General features: G+C 38.6%; 1 protein-coding gene across 1 annotated transcript in view; it reads right to left on the reverse strand.

Annotated features, from left to right (window-relative positions):
* SMOC2 (SPARC related modular calcium binding 2) overlaps positions 1–21,098 on the reverse strand; it is a gene marked incomplete at its 5' end in the record, with an annotated part of 119,620 nt that overhangs the window by 65,360 nt on the left and 33,162 nt on the right. The window contains 5 exons of the mRNA XM_010288487.1: positions 6,429–6,503; positions 7,311–7,361; positions 11,839–11,886; positions 19,268–19,367; positions 20,472–20,578. Of these exons, the coding sequence (XP_010286789.1) occupies positions 6,429–6,503; positions 7,311–7,361; positions 11,839–11,886; positions 19,268–19,367; positions 20,472–20,578 (381 nt within the window). The remainder of the gene's footprint in view (positions 1–6,428; positions 6,504–7,310; positions 7,362–11,838; positions 11,887–19,267; positions 19,368–20,471; positions 20,579–21,098) is intronic.

Below are 21,098 nucleotides of genomic sequence, written 5' to 3' on the forward strand. Positions count from 1 at the left end.
AGTAGGAATCCCTGCTGAAAAATGGAAGCAACAAACTTTTAAAACACTTTCTTCCCCCTCTTCCCTGTGTTCTTTCCTCAGTTTGTTATGATACACATTTTGATTTCCTTCCGTTATAACCGGTTTCATATGTCAAATCTTCACATTGTGAAATAAGCCTAATTCAAAATAGTTGTAAGAAAACTTCTAATTAATTTGTAATAAATATGTGACTGGGAACATGCAACTGGATCTTATTTTTTTCTTGTTAGCTCACACATCTTCGACTGCATGTAATTTATCTTTAGATAATATTAAAAGCAACATCTGGAAAATGCAACAATTAATGAGAATAAATACAAAGTCACTGAGCTGTTACTCATTTTCCTGTCTGTAAGTTATTCACTTCCCTATGCTTAGAAAGGAATAGCTATCAGAATTGGTGTGACTGGGCAGACACACAAACTCTTACATTTATTTCATTTGAAAGAAAATTATTTTTTTAGTTTTCCATGCAGGCTTTTTTAACTTCAGGGCTGAGTTTTGCCAGGATAGGCATAGCAGGGGGACGTTAGCCAGGTTCAGCTTGGAATGAACATGAGCATTGGAGTATGGAACAAGGTTTCTCTTGGTCCTTTGTAAGAAGGTGATTTTCAGGGAATGATCAGTGCACAGGGATCCCCCCGGAACAATTGCCTCTGAGAAACAAAACAAAGCAAGCTAACAAAACAGAAACCTCACTGACAACCAACATAGTTTCCATGTGAGAAAAACTCATATGTACAAATGCTTTAAAGCACTCAGATGACAAAGCAATAAAAACTGCATTCAAACCTTAGAATGTCCCTCTGTCACATCAGTCAGTCTCACTGGCAGACTCTGCCAACAGACTCAGGCTATACAGACAGATAAATGCAAGCAGCTATTTTGTATAGACACAAACACGCAATTGCTAGTTACATTATCACTTTAAATTCCCTGTCTTAGTCTATTAAGAATGTATTCACAGTAGACAATATACTGACTGTTTTCATTTGCATTTGCAGCCAGTCAATGCTACACTACTGTATGCGGGCTTCAGTGTTCTCCCAGGTGGTGTTTTGGGAATGACGCCTGTTGGATCGAGTCCTCTGGGGCTAATTGGTAAAATCTTGGAACAGATTTTTAAAGCCCTTAAACGGGTGGTCCGTAGTAAAACGGCAGCAATAAAACACTACTCTGTTGTGTCAGAAAATTAAATAAAAAGCTACATGTTCCTTTCATGTGTGCACTGCCAAAGCCAAAAAAGAAACTGAAGATGATTCTACATTTCCAGAATACCCAGGCACAGTGGCTGAAATCTGGCCACCCTTGCCATAGTCACTATGTCATAGTTTGAGGAGACAATGAATTCTGATTCATTCTGGATGAAAAATGTCATAACCACATGGTCCACTACTTTTTGCATAGATATGTTAAGAATTTTGACACCCTGATCCTGCCCCAGCAGGCTTTACACCAGAACAGGGCTTCCTTTGGGCTGACCCTATTTTATGCTGGATCATGTATGGCTTGTCTTCTATAGCACCTGCTTAAAGGATATAAGCATAAGGCTGGCAGAAAGCATGAAGCTGGCACAAGCACTACATCACGTGTCTGTGCCTGATCCAGATGAAATGTGAACTACTGGGTGAACTAGTAACACGTAGTCAGAGCATGAATGGTTGTTCAGACGTTGTCTGGGAGTTCTGCCATTGATTGCCAAGGGCCCTAAATTTCTACCCACTCATTTAATGTGTTTAAAACTTAACACATGAATCAAAGTCAAGTTCAGTGAACTACAAAGAAATGCAACAATTTCTTCCTGTCTTCTATTTTGCCGGTCATACTGGATTATCTACAAAACAAACACCAATTTTTCAATCACTTTACAATGTTCATGAAATAAACTACAGAACTGATCAAAGAACATATAAATCATTAGTGCTAATAATGCCATACTATTCAATCTTTAAGGAAACAGAATACAAAAGTATTAATAATAAGAGGATAGAACTGAATAGTAAATATGTGAAACTGTACTTGTGTTTTAGCCAATGATAAGTTATTCAACCCTGGCTCTTTTAATTTATCACCAGAATCTCTAAAGAACTTAAGCACATATGTAAATATATTCCAGATTATGGATGACTTTTTGCATTCTGTGTTTGCAAAGTTAATACAATTTTACACTGAGTATTACTTATTTTCATTTGTGTGATGTACACGTACTTAGAAATTACTCAGTACTTTGAGAATTTTTTTGAACATTAACAATAATATCGGCTAATCTCACCCTATTTATTTTTCATGGAAGTGCTCCCACAACAGACTGTTAGAAAAATCTGGCTCTTAAATTCAAGGTATCAAAATGAATCCTAAGCTTCACTGGCCATTGTGAAAAGGATCAATCTACCTTTCCTTTGCCTATACTCAAACTCAAAACCGGCATATATCCTCTGGATAATGTCACACTTGGTTCCCAAGAATCCCACAGGGATATAAACTGCTCATAGAGCAGATGTAGCAAGGAAGACCTAAGAGATCTACAGTCTAGCCTGAGCTCTCTTCAGGGAACTGAATTTTCCCTGTTAGATGATGGAAAGTATCTGCTCTGTCACGTAGTGTCCTCCACCCGCATCAAGGCTGCACCTAGCCCTGACGCTAGAGTAACTGGCAACTGCTGAGGACAGAGTCCAAAACATCCAGCTTCTTCAAGGCAAAAAACCTTCTGTCCTCTGGTCTTTACAAAATACAAAAGCTCTAACAGTATACTACCTGGATTTTCAACTGATACTGAGGTGGGATAAAATTCTTCAAAAGCGTAGATGCCTTCATATAGGCTGGAGATCTAGTCACCGCACTCAGTGGGGTGCAGTTATGAAGTCAGCTGGCCAAGTGCAGGCGTCAACTTTATGATGAGGTGGGCTGCACTCTCGGCGCCGCTGGTCGCACTGACTGCATCTCCACAAACTACAGCAGGAGTTTAGACACTGAGTTCACATAGCTACATTTTGATGTCTTAGTCAGAACCCGTATAGTCCCATGTTCGGCGTTTTCACTGCGTTTCTGTTTATTTTTGATAGCTGTTGCTATAATTCTTATTTTAGTCAATCTGATGTGGCAAACCCACAATATTTTCTGCGAAATGCAGAAAGAAATGAGGAGTGCCGGGGTAAAAAGAAATCCAGGAGAAACAAAAAATTAGTAAAATACCTGCAAAGGCACCAAGGCATATGTATAAAACATAATCTCAGCAAACCCTGTTATTTTAGCAACGAGGTGCATGCTTCTTTTTTCTAATTCTGGAAAGAAAAAGTTTTTTAAAAAAATCTGAAAAGCATCTTCGGTGTACAAAAAGAGCTAAAATGGAGGTGTTTCTACCCAAATCCATCACTCTAAACAGAGCTATTGTTACATAACCTGATGTTGATGGGGTTTTAGCCAGCAGTAGCATTATGTCATCAAAAGCTAATAGGTTAAATACTACTCTACAAATGCCTCCAGTGAGCGGCAAAGGCCTATTTCTCTGAACCAACAAAAAGAACATGCACTTAGAAGACTTGGATATGTAATCCAGTAATTTCATGCTCTACATCTGTAAGTCTCCCAAATGCCATTACCCTGTGCTAAATTAATTTAAGCTGATTTAATCAAATGAAATCACTGGATAACTAATATAAACCAGAATTTCCTGAGCCATTGTTATCTATCTTCCAAAATGTAAAAGCTTATGCTGATTTTACTAGCTAATAGCAACTGGCAGGTCATTTGCAGAGTAGCAAAGGCAAACCGCTTCGGGATGAGTACTCTAAATTTAATGTATTAATTTGTGAACCTTAACTCACAAAAACATTCTCCTAAGGAGATTGATTTCTCAGGTCAAGACAAGTTTCTTTATGACCGTGATGTGTTGACCACAACATATTAGGACATAAACCCAGGTAAAAACTAGAAAAAATAAAAGCAATACAGACCAAAATAGTCAACTCTTAAGGAGGATATTTGGAGTTTGCCTGAAATTTTTAGCACTATTATTTTCCTTTAGTTATTTTCTACAGGCAGTGCTAGGTCGTACTGCTATTTGCACATGAAGAATTTATTTGAAAGCACTTGGGTTACTATAAAACAACAAAGGGAAATTTAGCCTGTTATGAATAAATTGGGCTTCATCTTTTGGTTTATAAACACAGTTCACATGCAGACATAAATTCTCCTCATTTTACTCAGACAAATGCATTTCAATAAGCTTTCTGGTGTTTGTATGACCAAGTCTGAACCAGAGTTTGCTAAGCAAACTGAGTAAAGAAGATATCTGTATTTATCCCTTATATTGAAGCCTGGGTGTCCAAAGGTGGTTAATTTACAATCCAGTGGATTCAGTCATGAGTCCCTTCCCACTCTGTGCACGCACCGGCCCAGAGTTCATTCTGTGTGGATGTTCCCAAAAACCTTGAAACCACTCTGAGAGGTAATAAGGGGAAAATCTAACCTAGTTTTTTCAAGGCCTTAGAAGACCAGTTTATGGAATATCAGTGAGGCTCAGCCATCAAAACAACTTATAAGTATACAGTCATTGACACATATTATATTTTGGAGTCTGGAAGAGAGATACTGCCTAGCACAACTGGTGAAGACACTGTTTTTAGCACCTGGATTCATCTTGATTGATTATTTCATATTACAAATACAAGAGAAGTCACAGCAGAGAGCACAGCGGTCCCTTCTGGTGCATCAGGTATGCCTACAAATTAAAGCAAGGCTGGCTATGTAGTGTCTGCTGACTTACTTCTGCTAGTCCAGGTATGGCACCACAGACTGTAGCATCTGCTAGCCCTCCAGAGATGCCTTGTACATAGTACAGTTGTGAGCAAGTCCTGTTGTTAGCAAATACAACACAATCATGCTAATTTATGCTAATGCACCATGGGTTAGCAATCACAAGACAGGTAGACTACACTTCTGGTTTCTCTTCCTTTATAAATATGTCTAAAGATGCACGGCAGGTTACAAGCTCCCAGTAATAAACCCACTTTTTATTTGGGTTTTTTTTTTCTAATTTTGTGTGTGTGTGTGTGTGTGTGTGTGTGTGTGTGTTAAAGCTTTGGCTTCCAGCAGCTGGATTGCAAACTTACAAGTTCTTGGTTTAGATCTAGTCTCTAGCATTGCAAAAATTAAATAAACACTCCTAAAAGTGTCATATTTCGACGACAGAAATCCCAAGGGAATTCTGTTCTCGCTAGCATTGACTAAAGAAATGACAGAATAGATCTCCAGCACAGAAAGTGTTTGCTTCAAACTCTTGTCTACGCTCTGTTTAAGGTCCTTCCCTTAAGTGCCTACTGGAGAAACAAGGAAAGGAAAGCGTATTAATAATTATTGCTTTGATGCTAAAGATAGCTTATATAAAGTAATCTGTAAACCTCTTAGTAAGGATGTGTCTTTCATTCTTATGATGATTGCTTGTCTTTTTTATCCTTTTGGGATTCACTTCAGGAAAATACTTAAGCACAGTACTTAATGTAAAGCACAACCTCAATTTCCACTAGATCTGAAGTGTGCTTTTGGGTGATTTACTGAATCATAGCCTATATCATTTATGTTTCCGTTCAAATTAAACATTTTTCCAGAGAAAAAGAAACCAAGAAACTCAAGATGATTCTCTAAAGTTTATTCCACTGAAAGTAAGGAACAGTGAGGAAGGCAACAAAATTTATAGTTCACCAAAGCACTGAATGTATCTGAATATTTTAGTGGCTTCATTCTTGGGACATTCACCTGACATTTGTAGTCGAGGTTTACAAAGCTCAATTCTGAAGAGTGGTGAAAAAAAGTAAAACCAACATTTACCAATTATAAAAAAGGCAACATTAATTCACACTAAACTGGCAATCAGTCTGGTGAGTGATGTAGCAAAAAGCAGGTAATACTGTCTTTCCAATTTCCTGTTAACTGACAACTAGTTCCTGATGGGAGTTAGCTTCTTTTCAGGTTTGCCTCCTAAGATTTACCACCAAACACATGTAACCCACACTGACATTTTCCAAGCACCTTCTTGCTACACAAAAAGAAAAAAAAAAAAAAAGAAAATAGAAGTAGATGCAGAGAGGCAGAGAATTGAAGAGGAAGCAAAAAATAAATGTCACATCCACTCACAGATGCAAACAGATGTGAACCAGAGCCTTTAGTGGAGTAATGTCAATTTACACCTAGTAAAGCCTGGCCAAAAATATTTCCATATAAAAGGAATGGTATGATGCATGAGCCTACAAAATCATCACAACGCAAATCAGTAAGTTGCTATCATATGATGAGAGTGGAAGCATAATGGTTATTAAAATGGTTTTCACTTAAATAGCTTCAGTTTTAACAAGGCTTAATGCATGTCTTCACAGGAGTTTTGTGAAGGAAGCACAATATAAGTTTCTTACCTGAGCTTTTATTGGTTTTGTTTTGTCTACTCTTTACTTGCTCAGTCCATAATGTAGGATAACGAGAAGCTATATCTAGGAAAAAAAAAAAAAACAAACAGAAAAAAGTTTGTAAATGTTACAATTTTTTTTTAAAGTTACCAAAGCTGAACAGTAAGTGGCTAGTTTTAAAGATACACGGATCTAAAAAAGAAAAGAGCACACTGGCTTGTATTAGGACAGTTAAAACTTTTATTCATGCAAAGGCATGAATACTTCCTTCCGTATCCCATTCATACAAAAGGTTGAAAGAAATACTTTTACACTAAAAGTATGCTTAATCAGAATAAAATCTCCCAGTGTGGGCCCAAAATACGTTGTAACTTCAGATCAAATTGTGTGAGATTTGCGGTGCGTGGTAAGGCAGCCATGACACAGGACTACCATTGCATGTAAGCGTTGTGCTTTCAATCTGCAGAGCACCAGATTTCCCCAGAGGGAAATAAGCCTGACAAAACCTCAAACTTAGTATTACTAGGCAATACGCTGAGGACAGAATCTACCCTTTAGCTTCCTTTTTTGACTGTACAGTTTTAATCTGCACTTTGGCTCAAGTTAAAAACCTGTCTCTGCCCTAAGTGGTGAGAGTTAAAATTGCTAATGTCCAGGCTCCATAGCTACAGTGTCATCTCACAACTATCACACAAACTTCTTTGCTTGTAAGTAAAGGCTACTGTGTTTGCTGTCTTTATCTGGAAAAAGGTACAGATGCTTCCAATTCTTGCAATTTCTTGAAACTGCCCCAGCAGTTGCCCTAATTCTTAAGGTAGCGTTTGGCGTTGCGGTATAAGGTCCATACTGCATAGTTTAATACTGCACTGTTAAGTTCCTGTAGATGCTCACCTTCTTCATCACCTTGAGGCTGAGTCTCCAGCGCGGGAGCTGAGGCATCATCTGAATTCAGAATGGAAAAGATTTGCAAGGAGACTACAATTATGAGAGTAAGCTAAATAAGTGTACATACGTGATTGATACTAATGATTTGCACATAGCCCCGGCCGGTAAACAAACAATCATTTAAATATTATTTATAGGTACTACACAGCATAGATATATTACATCTACAGACTACAGATTATAAATGGATGGCTTTTGAGGTTATGGCTGGTGAAATCATTGCAGGGTCTTTGATGAGGCACAAAGTCATCAGGTTGCTCCCTGGACAGTAATTCTTCATTTTTAATGCTGCACATTGACACCTATAGATTATAACTGATCAAATCAACATTTCTGAAAAAGTAATTAGATAAATGTGTAAAAGGGGTAAGACCTGCGAAAGCAAAAGCAGTCTAGGGCGAATGAGTGGCTGCAGACATGCTGACACCTTAAAATGAAAGGAAAGGGGTTTTTGGCACAGCAGGATCTATTTAAGAGTCAAGCTGATTTTATAAGCAAGATTCACAGATTAAAGAACCAGAATATTGTTTGCATAATTCTTATCCTCTGGTCAGCCATCTCCATCCATCCACTACCAACCATTACTGCAAGGAAAGCAGGAGGAAAATCTACAGGAATGATAAGAGGATGTGAGTAATTTTAGGTTCAGTAAAACACAGTGGAAGTAGAGCTGGAAAAGAAAAATCCAATATGAAAAATTATTTAAGTTATTCTGTGAGAAAGAGCAGTACCCAAAGACCGATCTTTACCTTATTACGTTTTTGTTATTTAAAATTAATTCAGCTATTGGGTAAATATGACTTAGTAGGCCTTGCTAGTACGTATGTTCCAGTCATTGCTGTTTCTGTAGCATGGAGGTAACTGCAAGACCAAGGTGCCCGGCAGTAAACAGCATCTTCTGTGCAAGGGTTTTATTAGCATTTCTTGCGGTTTCACAGCTGGATCTCAGACCAACGTAGTTTCCGGATTGTTTTCCTGGCATTTTCACAGAAGCTAGAACCGAAGGTAACTGAGAAGCTTCCTCTTACATGTAGCCCTACTGGGGTAAGAGCGAGCAGCAGCTTTAAGGCTAACATACTATCTGCTCCCATTTCTTCTTGCTACTGCAATTCAAAAGAACCTCCTCCTGTTTTCTTTGTTGTCACTGTCACACTTCGGTTTTTTTAATCTTTATTGTCTTTACGCAAATCATGCAGAGGATTTGGAGGTGTTCTGACCTTCACCTCTAGAGGCCACAGCCCAGTTCACAGCAAATACAAGGAAATACTGTAGCAGGTGAAACCAAATTTGCAGCCAGGGAACACTAACCTCCGTGCTTTTCACAAAACCAAAGCAGCATCAATAGAAACTTATTTTCACTGCAAAATGGTATAAGGACGCTTCTTTTAAAAATGGTCATTCTTCATGCCCACACAATTACAGGATGCCTTGCTCCAACGCCGTAACAGACTGACACTTCCCATTAGGTTTGCCGGCATTTTTGTGGTGTCCTCTGGGTGGTGGAATATGGCTACTGATTAATTTCAGAGAGGCCATCAAGTATCCTACTGTACTGAGAATCAAGACAAAAACTTAGATCATCAATCACTATGTGATTCAGAAAACCCAGAATTTCAGAGGGTATCTTACAGTAGGTAAATATTACCAAGAGTCCAGCCAGAAACTTGGTTTTGGGTTTAAATGACATTTTTCTACTCATCTTTTGGTACACAATTTCATTTTGTGACACATTTGATCTTATGTTATCTTATGTTATTTTGAACTTACGTTATTATCAGAAATTCAGATATAATGCTGCACCTTTAGCAATTATCAGTCCAAGCAAAAGTAGCCTCTTGAAATTTGCTCGATCAGCATTTAAAACAGTTCATCACATTTTAGATTTTTTTCAAAAAACTCAACAGATGTTTAATGATTGAGCTATAGAACTGGCCTCAGCGCCCCCCCCCCCCCCCCACGCCCCCCACCCCCCCCCCCAAGAAAGAAAGAAGTTTGCTTTTGGTCATACATGAACACAACATTTGGTACAGGATATCAGTATAATCTAAAAGATATTAACTTCACTACAGAACTGGAGGAGTTACAAGAGGTCCTGAACTACCCTTAATCTGCAAGAAGACACCCACACTAATTTTCTGTTTGCACTCTGTCAGGTACATCACCTTTTCATAAAACCCTGTTGTGTTAAGAATGAAGAGGCATGTGGCATTTCATTGTTCAAAACAACATTCAACAGAGAGTCGCAACCATAGAGCAGTTCATGTTAATTAGACATCTCACAAGTTAATTGTATAGGTCTTCTGGGCTGGCACATGCGTACCAGTCCATATGTGCATATATTTAAACAGAAAACGTTCCATTTGCTCTCAGAGTTCAGTTAAAATGCAAGAATATAGTCCTGCAGTCAGCTAAGAATAAGAAAAAAAGGATGTGGTCCCATCTCTGACACCTGTGACTTTCAGATAATCTGATTTTTTTCCTTGCATAGAAGAAGGAACTGTGGGGCCAGGGAAGATACATTAGGAATTACCTTTTAAGCTTTATTCCTGTTCAGTTTAATGTGCAAATTTGCAAACATGCAAACAGAGCCCCTGACCTCCAAAATCTGCAGCTAGAAATTTTCTTTCAGTACTGAAATACCCAGAGAAAGCGAGGTGCACAACTGCAACAGGCATGGCCCGCCAGGTCATCTTCTCCTGTAAGTCTCTGTGAGACACCTTGGAAGAAAAGACTGTCTCAGGCTAAGTCTATGCTGTCTCTTGGGAAGATTCCTCAAGACCACACTTGAAGGTCTGGACCATGTCTTCCCCAGCAGTGAGAACACCGTGAACCTGCCGAAGCTTGCCAGGGTACAATATGGGCAGGTACCCCCATCCAGGCACCCCTGGTTAGTCCGGAGGAACGTGCAGAGGAACGACAAGCAGGGAGTTTTGTGGTTATTTCAAAAATTACTGCTGTGCCCTTTAAAGCTGAGATACAAATACTTTTTGCTACACTGACTGTGAAGCCAAAGCACGGCTCTTTAACTCAGATAGCTGATCCTGTTCACTACTCTGTGACGGTCTCTAAAGAAGTTGTGATGTCTCTGACAACATGACTTTATTTAAAGCGTAAGGCAGTGACTGGCTGGAAGAAGGGTGGGGAGATGTCTCCACGACAGGGAAGAAGTTAGCATCTGAAAAGAGCCAAGGACCACCTGGGGAAGCAGGTCAGCAGCCCCTCGTGCTGCAGGCTTGTGCTGGAGAGCAAAACCAGGGCGTCAGCAAAATGCAACCACGTCACTTTAGACACAAATATATGATGTGAAGGAAAAGTTGATAAACTGTGTGCGTTTAAGTTCCTTGTTCTATGATCACTCATTCAGGGTGCAGCAGCTCGGCCACCACAGTCGCAAACAAAAATAAAGGATTCCAGACAAGTTTTATATATGGGATAGTTCGTTCAGTCCAAAGCTGAAAATGAAAGTCCTGACCTAAAGCAAATGGGTAACCTGAGGTTAGCGGAACCCACAACTTGTCTGGAAATACATGAAGGAACAATTTTTCAGTACTTTGTAATTATTAACCTTTAAAGAAGTATTGATTTTCTTAACCTAACGGCACAATAGTTTATTTAAATGTTGGGTATATTACAATGCTGCAAAAGTTCCTGTAAAAAAAAAAATTCAATTATATTTACAGTGGACCAAACAGATAGTCATTAACGTTAGCATGAATATGTGTAATTTCTTTAAAATTAATTTATGCCAGTGTAACTGACAGCAACATTTAGTACGTTATTTTCAGCTGGATTTAAAATTCTTTTAAATGGTTGGCAAGAGCAAGCTTTAATTTTGTTTAAAGCATAGATGTCTCCCTCATTCAAATCTACCAGCTATGTTGGAGTTGCATCAGATTTTGTCCTGCAAACAAGATATACACCATGATCTATCTCTAACAATAACAATCATCTGGCCATGAATGTGTAAGCCATCAGATGAATTAACCACAATATAAAGAAAAGTGCTGGGTCCAAGATGACTCAAGCAGTGATTGCTATGGAAATTAAGCGAGGACTCCAGTTCCCGAGATTTTGGGACTGCAGAATGCTGTCTTTATCAAACAGACAGAATAATCTGTCCTCCAGGGCAAGCAAACAGTATGGGAAAGTATTTTGGAGTATAGCTATGGGAAGAAAAGTTATCTTCCAAACAGCACAGAAGAGCAAAATCTGTAGGGCTGAGACCAGAAATATATAATGTCTATGCATATATAGACAAATACATGCATACATACATATACATTCATACTCATAAGTTTACTAAATATCTACAATGCAGACATAAAATGAATAGCATGTATGCATGTATACTTATTATATATGCAGCTATAATACATGATGAATATATATCGATAATTATAAACCTATGGAATATCACAGCGGTGTATCCCACCGCTATTTTAATTTCTATTTAAAGGCTAACTAAGATATTTACCTGTTTTTCCTGCACCTTCTCGTTGTGGCAGCTTCTCACTCACTGAACCTGCAATTGGAAAAAGGAATTAACCACAAAAATAATATTTTCTAAGAAACACAGTTCCGTTTTAATGATTCGTTATTGTTAATTACAGCAACATGTATCAGCAAATTCTTCCCTGGCAAACCAAAGATTTTAGCTTTGCCTGACTGCTGTATTTGCGTACCATCAATTTACTGTCACACGCTACTTCTCGGCCACCGCAGGACCTAAGAAAGAGGTAACATTAAACACTACACAGACACATCACGTGCTGCAGAGTCAACGTCTCCCTTCCCCACCGACCCAGCGAGGACAGGTCCTGCCGCAGGATGCATGGCCCCGCACCGCTCCTTCCAGCGCGCGGGGTCTTGCCCACGCGCCTCGGCTGCTCCAAGGAGCTTCTTCAGCCTCCAGCCCAGCCCTGGCTTAGACGACAAACTGCCCCTTTCTGCCGTAAATACTCCGTAGAAAGCCCTCCGCACACCCCACGCTGTGTGCGGGGGAAGCCGGGGCAGCACCTCATCTGAGCCTGAGCCTGAGCCGGTGGCAGGAGACATCCCCGGAGCTGTGGCCCTTGGGAAAGGAGACTGCGGTGGTAGGAAGGGAGTGAAGAAGTTTGCAGGAGGTGGGTTTTAACAGCTTATTTCTATCAGCCGGGACTCCAACCCAACCCAGCATCCGCTCTTGATTTCAAGTCATCAAGAAATGGAGAATCTACTGGTTTTCTTAGTAGTCTTTAAAGGAGGTAGTTGGACTTAGGGTTTAAAATAGAAATACTTCCTTATATCTTGCTTATGTCCCATTATTACAAACATTTGTATGATTCTAATTACTAGCCACTTATTGACATACCTGTCTCTCCTGCATTAAAAAACGCCTTTAAAAGTGGTATTTTTATCTCTAAAGGGCCACATGCAGTGATCAAAAATTAAAAAGCATAATGTCTATCAGTTATTACCACATAGTCTCTTACATACACCTGCTTTAATGAAAAAGAAACCCACATCTGGCAGATGCTCAGAAGCATGTGAAATAATTTGGTTGTCTTAATTTTCTTAATTTATTTCACTGTGGAATAACCAAATTCACTGGGTTTAAAACAAACAAACAAACAAAAATACCCAAACCTTGCAGCACAATGAATCTCTTCTAAGAGGACAATTTAAATAAGAGAACCCACTAAATCACAGGCCTTGTTTACCACGCTGACTGACGGTTACTTCAGCATGAAGTTTAGACACAGGAGTCTGCCAAAGAGAAGACAGCTAACATCACGAATCTGTCATGCTGATTTTAAAGCCTCCATAAAAGAATAAAAAAATCAATGCAGCCAAGCTGGTATTACCTTCAGAAGGATTCAGCTTTTAATACAGCTTCTATATATCCATATCAAAAATATTCTAGCTTAGACTTGTTTCCTTTTTTGGTGGTAGTGTATTTTATTGTTATATGTTTGAATCACCAGAAATTCAATATACTTGGTGATGTGCATGAGTATTAATTCAGACAGGAAAAACACAGTCACCATCATTGCAGAAATTATATGCAAGGTTGCTTGGGACAGCTTTCTCTAAATAGACTGCAATACTAATCTGTGTTGTTCACTCTGAAGAGGAGGCAGATTCTTGCATTTATGCTAGCTGAAGCCAGAAGATCTGAGCTTTTTTGTGCTTGGCTTGAATTTGATAAGAGGCTCAGCTTGAACTCAAATAAGATGTTCCAGTTTTAGGAAGTACTGCATAGAAAATTACAGGTTTTTCTAATTGCACTAAATGCCAGTGATCCAATCTTTCCTCAAATTTCATCTAGTTACAATTAACTCTGTAGTTTCTCAATTTAATTTTGATGCACAGGCATATAATTATAATTCTCTTGCAAATACAGAGATTTTAGGTCTGACTTTCATCCACACTAAAGCATTTTATACCAATTTGTGAGTAGAAATGAGGTCTCAGCATGGGGAATTTGTGTGATGAACTGCCACTGACAGCCCCTTTGTGCTAAAAAGAGTGCTAAGTAAAGGCTCAGTCTGACACCAGTGTTGTCCCTCTGTACATTCTATGTACATTCAGAAAAACTATTATAAACTGAACTTAAAATTCAATTTATACCTAGGTCATTTAACACATTGGTGAAATGTGTATAATGTATATAGTCGTCCACATCTTAAACTAAAAGCAGAAAAATCTTTCCAGATTTCATTAACACCAAGATACCTTCAGACTACTTCATCTGTGGAGTGAAATGGTGAAAAATAGTGCGTCAGAGAGAACTGAATTCTTTTTTCTATGCTTTGCTTTCTTTTACTCTAAATTTTGATGGAAAATTGACAGATGGAGGAAGACAGTGGCATTCACAAAGGCTAGGTTTATGATACTGAATCTAATTTCACTATGAAATTAGATGAATGCTAAGAATATTAGGTTCACTGGGCTAACATTATTTTTTTAACAGCCTTAGTAAGCTAAGAAAAATATTCACAGAATTTTCTACAAAGGGAAATCTGCATGCTTCACATAGTTTCACCTGAAATTTTCAATTTATGTAGCAGAAACTTTTCTTGTCACCAAGTTGAAGGTGAGGAGGGGTTATTGAGCTTGTATCAGTTTTTTCTACCATTTTCTGAATAAATTTAAGGTGGAAGTACTCATATTTTCAGCTAGGCAAGAAACAGAAATAGCAACTTATAACTTCTCTAGAAGTTAGGCAATACAATCAGCTTCCAAGTTTTCAGTGCACTGTAAGCAATGAAATCACCACATAAATGTATTTATGGAATGGGAGAGGGCAAGGATGGATATTAGATTCAGCAGCATTATTTTAACAAGAATAATTTAGTACCGTTCTAGCTTGCACATTTGCTTAGCCATCTATCCATTTACGATTCTGATTTATTCGAAATTTTAAAAAAGCAGAAATATTCATACCTTAGTTTACTGCAAACCCCACAATTCTGCCCAGTTTCAGTCTAACAACTTCTGAGGCATAATAAATCTTCCAGGGAATGTGATGAGAGTTTTGTGGTTTGTGATTTTAGTATATCCATTTTCTACAATTCTGATCATATGTTACTGGGCTTTTTAAAAGAGAAGGTGGAAGTCTATTATGATCTAGTTTAGACAATAATTTCTGATCTCCTACTAAAGGATATTTGATATGTAATCACTGAATGCAGATATCAAGAAAAAGGGAAGTAAACTTCCCATGTTGTTCTTTATCTCACATATTGGTGTGTCTGACTGTGTATGTATAGGGAAAGTACTATGTATGGGGACAAAAGATCTAGATGATTCAAGGATGGATATTTTTCCCAGCTAACAAAAGCAATATAATGTAAATTTTAAAAGTTCATTGCCTTTTCAAATATATTTGTTTTCATCATATTATCTGAAGACAGGAAAATAAATTTTTAAAGGTACTTTTATTTTGGCCTTAAAAGGTGATCATGCCATTTTAATTGTAACGTAGCAAAACTACTTCATAGAATATTAAAACATGTCTCCATACCTCTGCAATCTCACTGGCAGAAGCCCAGAATAGTTAATAGGGCATAGAAACCCTACAATAGATAAACACTGTATTTTCCAATGATAATTTAACACCTGTTTCTCAATTTCTGCCCCATTTCCCAGGACTCCGTGTCTATGGAATTTCTGCAGTTCCCTGCAGTGCTGATAACAGAGATGGGGAGTTGTAAAAATGTCTTTTTTATGTCTGGTGTTCTTTAGTGAAAGTTTTGGGGGACATTCATCATTTTTAAGGACCTTTCTTTTTAATGCTGTCATGGGAATGTGTTTGATTTACTCTCGTTCTCACCACTACTCCTGCAACCGTGGCAATTATTTACATGGAGTGGAATGGTATTCTGAGATTTATCAGGTGTGTTTTAGCAGTAGCAAGTGTTGGTGTGGGAATAGCTGGAAAGGATGGAAGAAGAGCCTCTTTCAGATAAAGATGTAGTAATTAAAGCAAAGGTTTTACATAAATCAGTTGGAGAGTCCTGTATTTTTTAATGCTGCTTATAACCTTCATCCTTTCACACCTTGTGTCTCTAGCAAAAAAGACAGCTTCAGTAAGAGCAACTAGAACAACACAATGTGCAAATAATGGCTCATACAGCTATTATAGATACATAAAAGATATATATGTGACGTTTTTCTCTCCCAGGACCTGAGATAGCTTTAGGAAGCATCATGTTATACAGCTAAGTCAGATAAACTTAGAGGTTGTTTCACCTATCCAATATCACACAGTAAATGTGAAGCATGGACAGGGGATGGAATCAGGAAACCAAACCCCTAACTGCCCATCCTAAATTCTGCTCCATATTTCCTCTATTAAAGTCCAAGTTCTTCCAGGCTGTCATGCTCTTCTTTCCTATTTCTGGATATTCACCAAAGTCAAGGTGGTTCTACTGGGAGAAAATGAAAGGCAAGAAATTATCCCATAATTTAGGAACAGCACAGTTGATTAGACATTTATTCAAACTTTATCTGAAGTTACTGAAGAATTAACCTATAATTGAAAAGAAACACTGAACATTTTCATTAAAAAGAGAAATTTTCACACATTCCATGGCATCACATTTCCTATGACAAAATCATTGCAAAAGCGTGTTGACAATTGACTCTACCTGCCATCTTGATTGTCTGTGCACATTCTTCTCTAAAGGGAAAAGGTAGCAAAAGTGGTCCTGGGAGAAAAAAGTCTGGTACATGCAAACTGAGAAATTTGCATAAATGTCTTTGAAATAGCTATAGCATCGTGCCTGAAGAATACACAGCAGCAAGTGCAAATACGTAAACATGTTGGTGTCGGGATGCCACTGCTACAGGAGATCTGCCTGCAATATCAAAAAATACCAAGACAACACCTGCAATGAGGTTAGCGATGACACAATGTATTAGACTGACTACGGACAATAGTGTTGGAAGAAATGGCAACCCTGAAATACTAGTTAAAACAGGAGTACATTTACTCAGCTTCAGTGTACCCACTACTATTTTGATTGTAATTCCCGTGCATAGTGGTACTAAAGAAAAAGTACAAAAGGGAATCAAAGGTGATCTGGAAAACATCAACAGTCCTGGGGAAAAAAAAAAAAAACTCTGTTATCCTAAACATATGGCAATTTTAAATATATACTGGGAAATGGGAGAAGGGTGCAGCGGTGCTTCAGGCTTTCATTCTGCAAGAGCTAAGTTTTGCCTCATTATTCCACATACTTTTCTGAGAAAATTTGTAGCTGCCTTCTCTGTTGAATGAGAAGGTTTCTCCAGAGCTCTTAAGACTGAGCCCTTAGCCACTACCTCTGCAAAAAACCCTAGCATTTTAAATCTATTTCCAAACTCTGCTGAGGCTGATCTTCTTTCCTAAGGGACAAAGGAGAAGTGTTGAGGAGTAAAACATGAGTGCACTGATACAAGCAGGGGAGGAAATATTTAGAGATAATCCTAAAGGGTCTAATAACAATTGGAAAATTACCTATGATATTCCATGGAGCAAAATCAGACCTTGCATACTCACCTGGGCCCTGGAGCAGTCTCTTTATCTCTGAGCTACTAAATTAAAATTGAGTGCTACTATCACCTTCTCCTTAGCATTTCTGTAAAACTAACTTCCCTTCGCACCCCTCCAAAAATAGCTGAAGCAGTCTGGCAGTTTATCTGCTAGGCACATGAATATACCTTTGAGAGGAACTAGGGTTTAGTTCGTGTAGTGATGAAATAATTGTCATATTAATCTACTAATTAATTAACCTGGAACTACACTGCAGCTCCACCTCAATAATACCAAATACAAATAGAAAAAGTGAAAGTACAGTAACTAACTCAGCAACATTTTGAGCCAAAAACAACACCATGTGTTGTGACACATCTGCCAAACTATTACTTGTTGAACTTTCAGCATCAGCATAACCCCTTTTTCACTGATGTCCATGTAAGGGAGAAAGTTACAAATTGATATTGCAGAGAAAGCAATGAAGGCACACTTTCAGAGAAGTCCTGGCTATGGACATGCAAAAACACCTCTACTCAAGAATATGTTGAAGCACAAGAATGCTATCCTAACCATGTGTCTTCTGAAGATGTGATTCAGTTATAAACAATAATTACACTAAAATCAATGCACATTTTTCTCTGTTTTAAGGCTTATGAACATTGTATATTATTTTTCACAATTGGCTGTCATTCCACAGTGACTTTTCAGACTGGATCAAAAGGATTAGTCTGAAAAGTATTCTTTCTGGCTAAAGCTCACATACAGGCAAGATGCATGGAAGATTCTGCAAATCATTTCAACAAGACAGACCTTAAAAGTGGAATTAACTTTTTATAATCTTTGTTGAAACTTTCTCAATGGTCTTTTCCTTCCTCCATCTATTCCTAAAAATTCCCTCAAAGGCCCTACTCCACCTTTTTTTCCCCTTCATTTACATTACAGGGTTAGCTTTTTTAAGGTATTTCTTCTGCTCCCTGACAGAGAATGGTGCTGCAGCACAAACAGAAACTAAATACATAGAGCTCAAGTATTTTGAGAGCTATTTCTGTGCAATTCTCTCAGCCTCAAGGAAGGTGAATAACAATTCTGGCAACTGTTCATACACTGGGGATTTATATTTATTATCAATGAAATAGAGTCAGAAGCAAGCTGTTAAAAACCAGTGAACCTGTTAATTGTCCTGATGAAAGACAGAAGGCAGTACACATGGCAACGAGTTTAATTTGCCAATTAATTTCTACAGGCAATGATTCCATTATGTTCTAAATGCTTTGTTTCATTTTTATTTCTCCTCTTGATTTGGTTATTCATGGGATTTGCTGCGGGAGTTTTTTCATTGGGCTACGTTACAAATCAGGACATTCACACTCCATAATTTTTGGGGACATGAGCATTTTTTTCTATACTCTAAATACTTAAAACATCGAAAAGGCAAAGCCCTCTGAATTTTTTTGCAATGAGTTTATGTGCAAGAGAGTTTCAACATAAAGAAAGGACAAGAGACAGTTTCAACATAAAGAACCTCGGCAATTCAGTTGCATGGTTTCATGTATTGACACATAAATATGGTACAAATAACCACTGCAGAAAACACCTTCAATAGCTAGATTATAGTACAAATAAAGCAGATGGATCATAAAGTCACAGGGATGCTTAAGGTGGCAGTGACCTCAGACCTCACACAGGGCCAGCTTAAAAGCTAGATCAGTTTTCTCAGAGCCTCGTCCAGTTGAGTTTTGCAAATCCCCAAGGATGGGGTATGCACACTTCAGCCAGCACCTGCTTCTGGGCTGAACCACTCTTCCAGTGAAGAATTCTTTTCCTTAAGTCTAATCAGGTGCCAGAGATAAACTCTGCTATTCATGAGACAATGTCATAACCTGGCCAGCCAAAGTCGTCTTACCTGGGCACCGGGGAGTTTTGTGGGCCACAGCAGTACCACTGATAGGACGACCGTTGGGAGTGACACACCAGCAGTATCCAGTGTAACTATGGCACTGAACCTGTCAGAAACGACATCAACCATGTGCAGTTTGTCACACATATGTCAACATTCATGACACTAGAGTACACAAGACTAGTCTAGCAAACTATAGTGACAAAACCTAGAACAATACACTATAGTGGACCTTATCTCAGTCCTACATATGATTCTTTAGCATAAAGAAGAGTTTATTTCAAGCAAAGTGTGGTAGGTCCTTCAGAATGGAAGAGAAAAATATTGAAATATGCAGTTGTTTACACCCTATTTCAGAAGAGTGAGGTGCAGGTGTTACAAAAACTTCACAATGAAGTTTCTCAAGGGACACATAAACAGTTCCTGAAGCAAGCAATCTTGATTTTTTTTCCACATAGAGAACATACTGTTCCACTCACTGAAGGAGCAGGACAGAGCGCTTCTGCCAGCGTTATTCATATCCCAAGCTGTCAGAAAGGAAACTCTTGGAATTCCTCTTAGAAATCAATTGCATTATATTTCCTGAGGGCCAATATCACTTCCCTCACAATGCTTAAAGTGAGAAGGATTGTCTTCTGCACAACTCCGCAACTGAAATGCAGTACAGAGGCCACAGAAGGCGACCTTGATTCGAATGTATATCACAGGGTAAGCTTCTAAATGCATCCCTTCTGAGTTCCACGATCTAACCTAAGTAAATTAGTCTCAGACCATATGCTTATGCAAAAATTCATCTGAGAATAGGGAAGAATCCTGTATGATTCATGCTTTAGCACTAAGATATAGACTCTGGTCACAAGATTTCTGGTTCGAATCAGGAACAGATCAGAAATTCCAAGCATTTTACCATCTGATGAGTATTCAGGGGGCTACAAGAATGACTCAGCTGCCTCAGCCTAGAAGAACAGGGAGTGTATCCCATGAACAACGGTAATGTTTGGCTCTTTTGCTGGCCAAGTCTGAAAAAAAAGAACAAGGACGCGGTACAAACCATGAATTTTCCTTCCATTTCTTAATGTCAGTGTTAGGACAAAGTACATTTCATTTTGCAATTACATTTCCCTTCACTACATTTCTCTCTTCTTCATCCTCTGCAAACACACATTCTGACTTTCCAACCATGCACGATACTGAATGAAAAATTCTCAACCTGACTATATGTGCCATCGTCATTGCATTCTGGGATAAACACTTGTTGAAATTCCTTGCGAGCTTGTTCCTGGGTGTACTTCCTTTCAGCCACACATCTGGAGACATCTAGAGAAAGGGAGAAGACAAGTCAGTTGGATGATGAAATATGAAGAAAAGATAGGTGATAATCTAAATTAAGAAAAAAGAAGGCATCTCTGAGACCCATGTAAAGAGAATCAGATTTATAATCAGCAAAAATGTACAATCACTTGCATTATTTTTAGGAAAGAAAACCAATGGAAGACAATAATCCAGAACCGGGAAATGAGATGGAGAGATGCCTGCAGAGACAACCTTGATGCTCCAACTGCTGCCAAAGGGCAGAAGTCCAAACAGGGCTTCTCCTGTCAGTTTAACACAGCAAAGGCTGCCACACTGTGCCCCACAATATCCTTTCAGTGCTGGTGGCAGCTTTCTAGTGCTTCAGGAAAGGCAGGGCGGGCAGCAGGCATATAGCTGCCTTGTATTTCCTACTGTGAGTTTACACACCGTTTACTGCAGTTAGGCAGTGATCTCAGTTGTGACTACAGGTGTGCCTACCAGGCTGGTAAAACAATCAAATAAAATACACTGTACAACATAGGGG

This window comes from Phaethon lepturus, unplaced genomic scaffold (genome assembly GCF_000687285.1).
Source record: "Phaethon lepturus isolate BGI_N335 unplaced genomic scaffold, ASM68728v1 scaffold3606, whole genome shotgun sequence".
NCBI lineage: Eukaryota > Metazoa > Chordata > Aves > Phaethontiformes > Phaethontidae > Phaethon > Phaethon lepturus.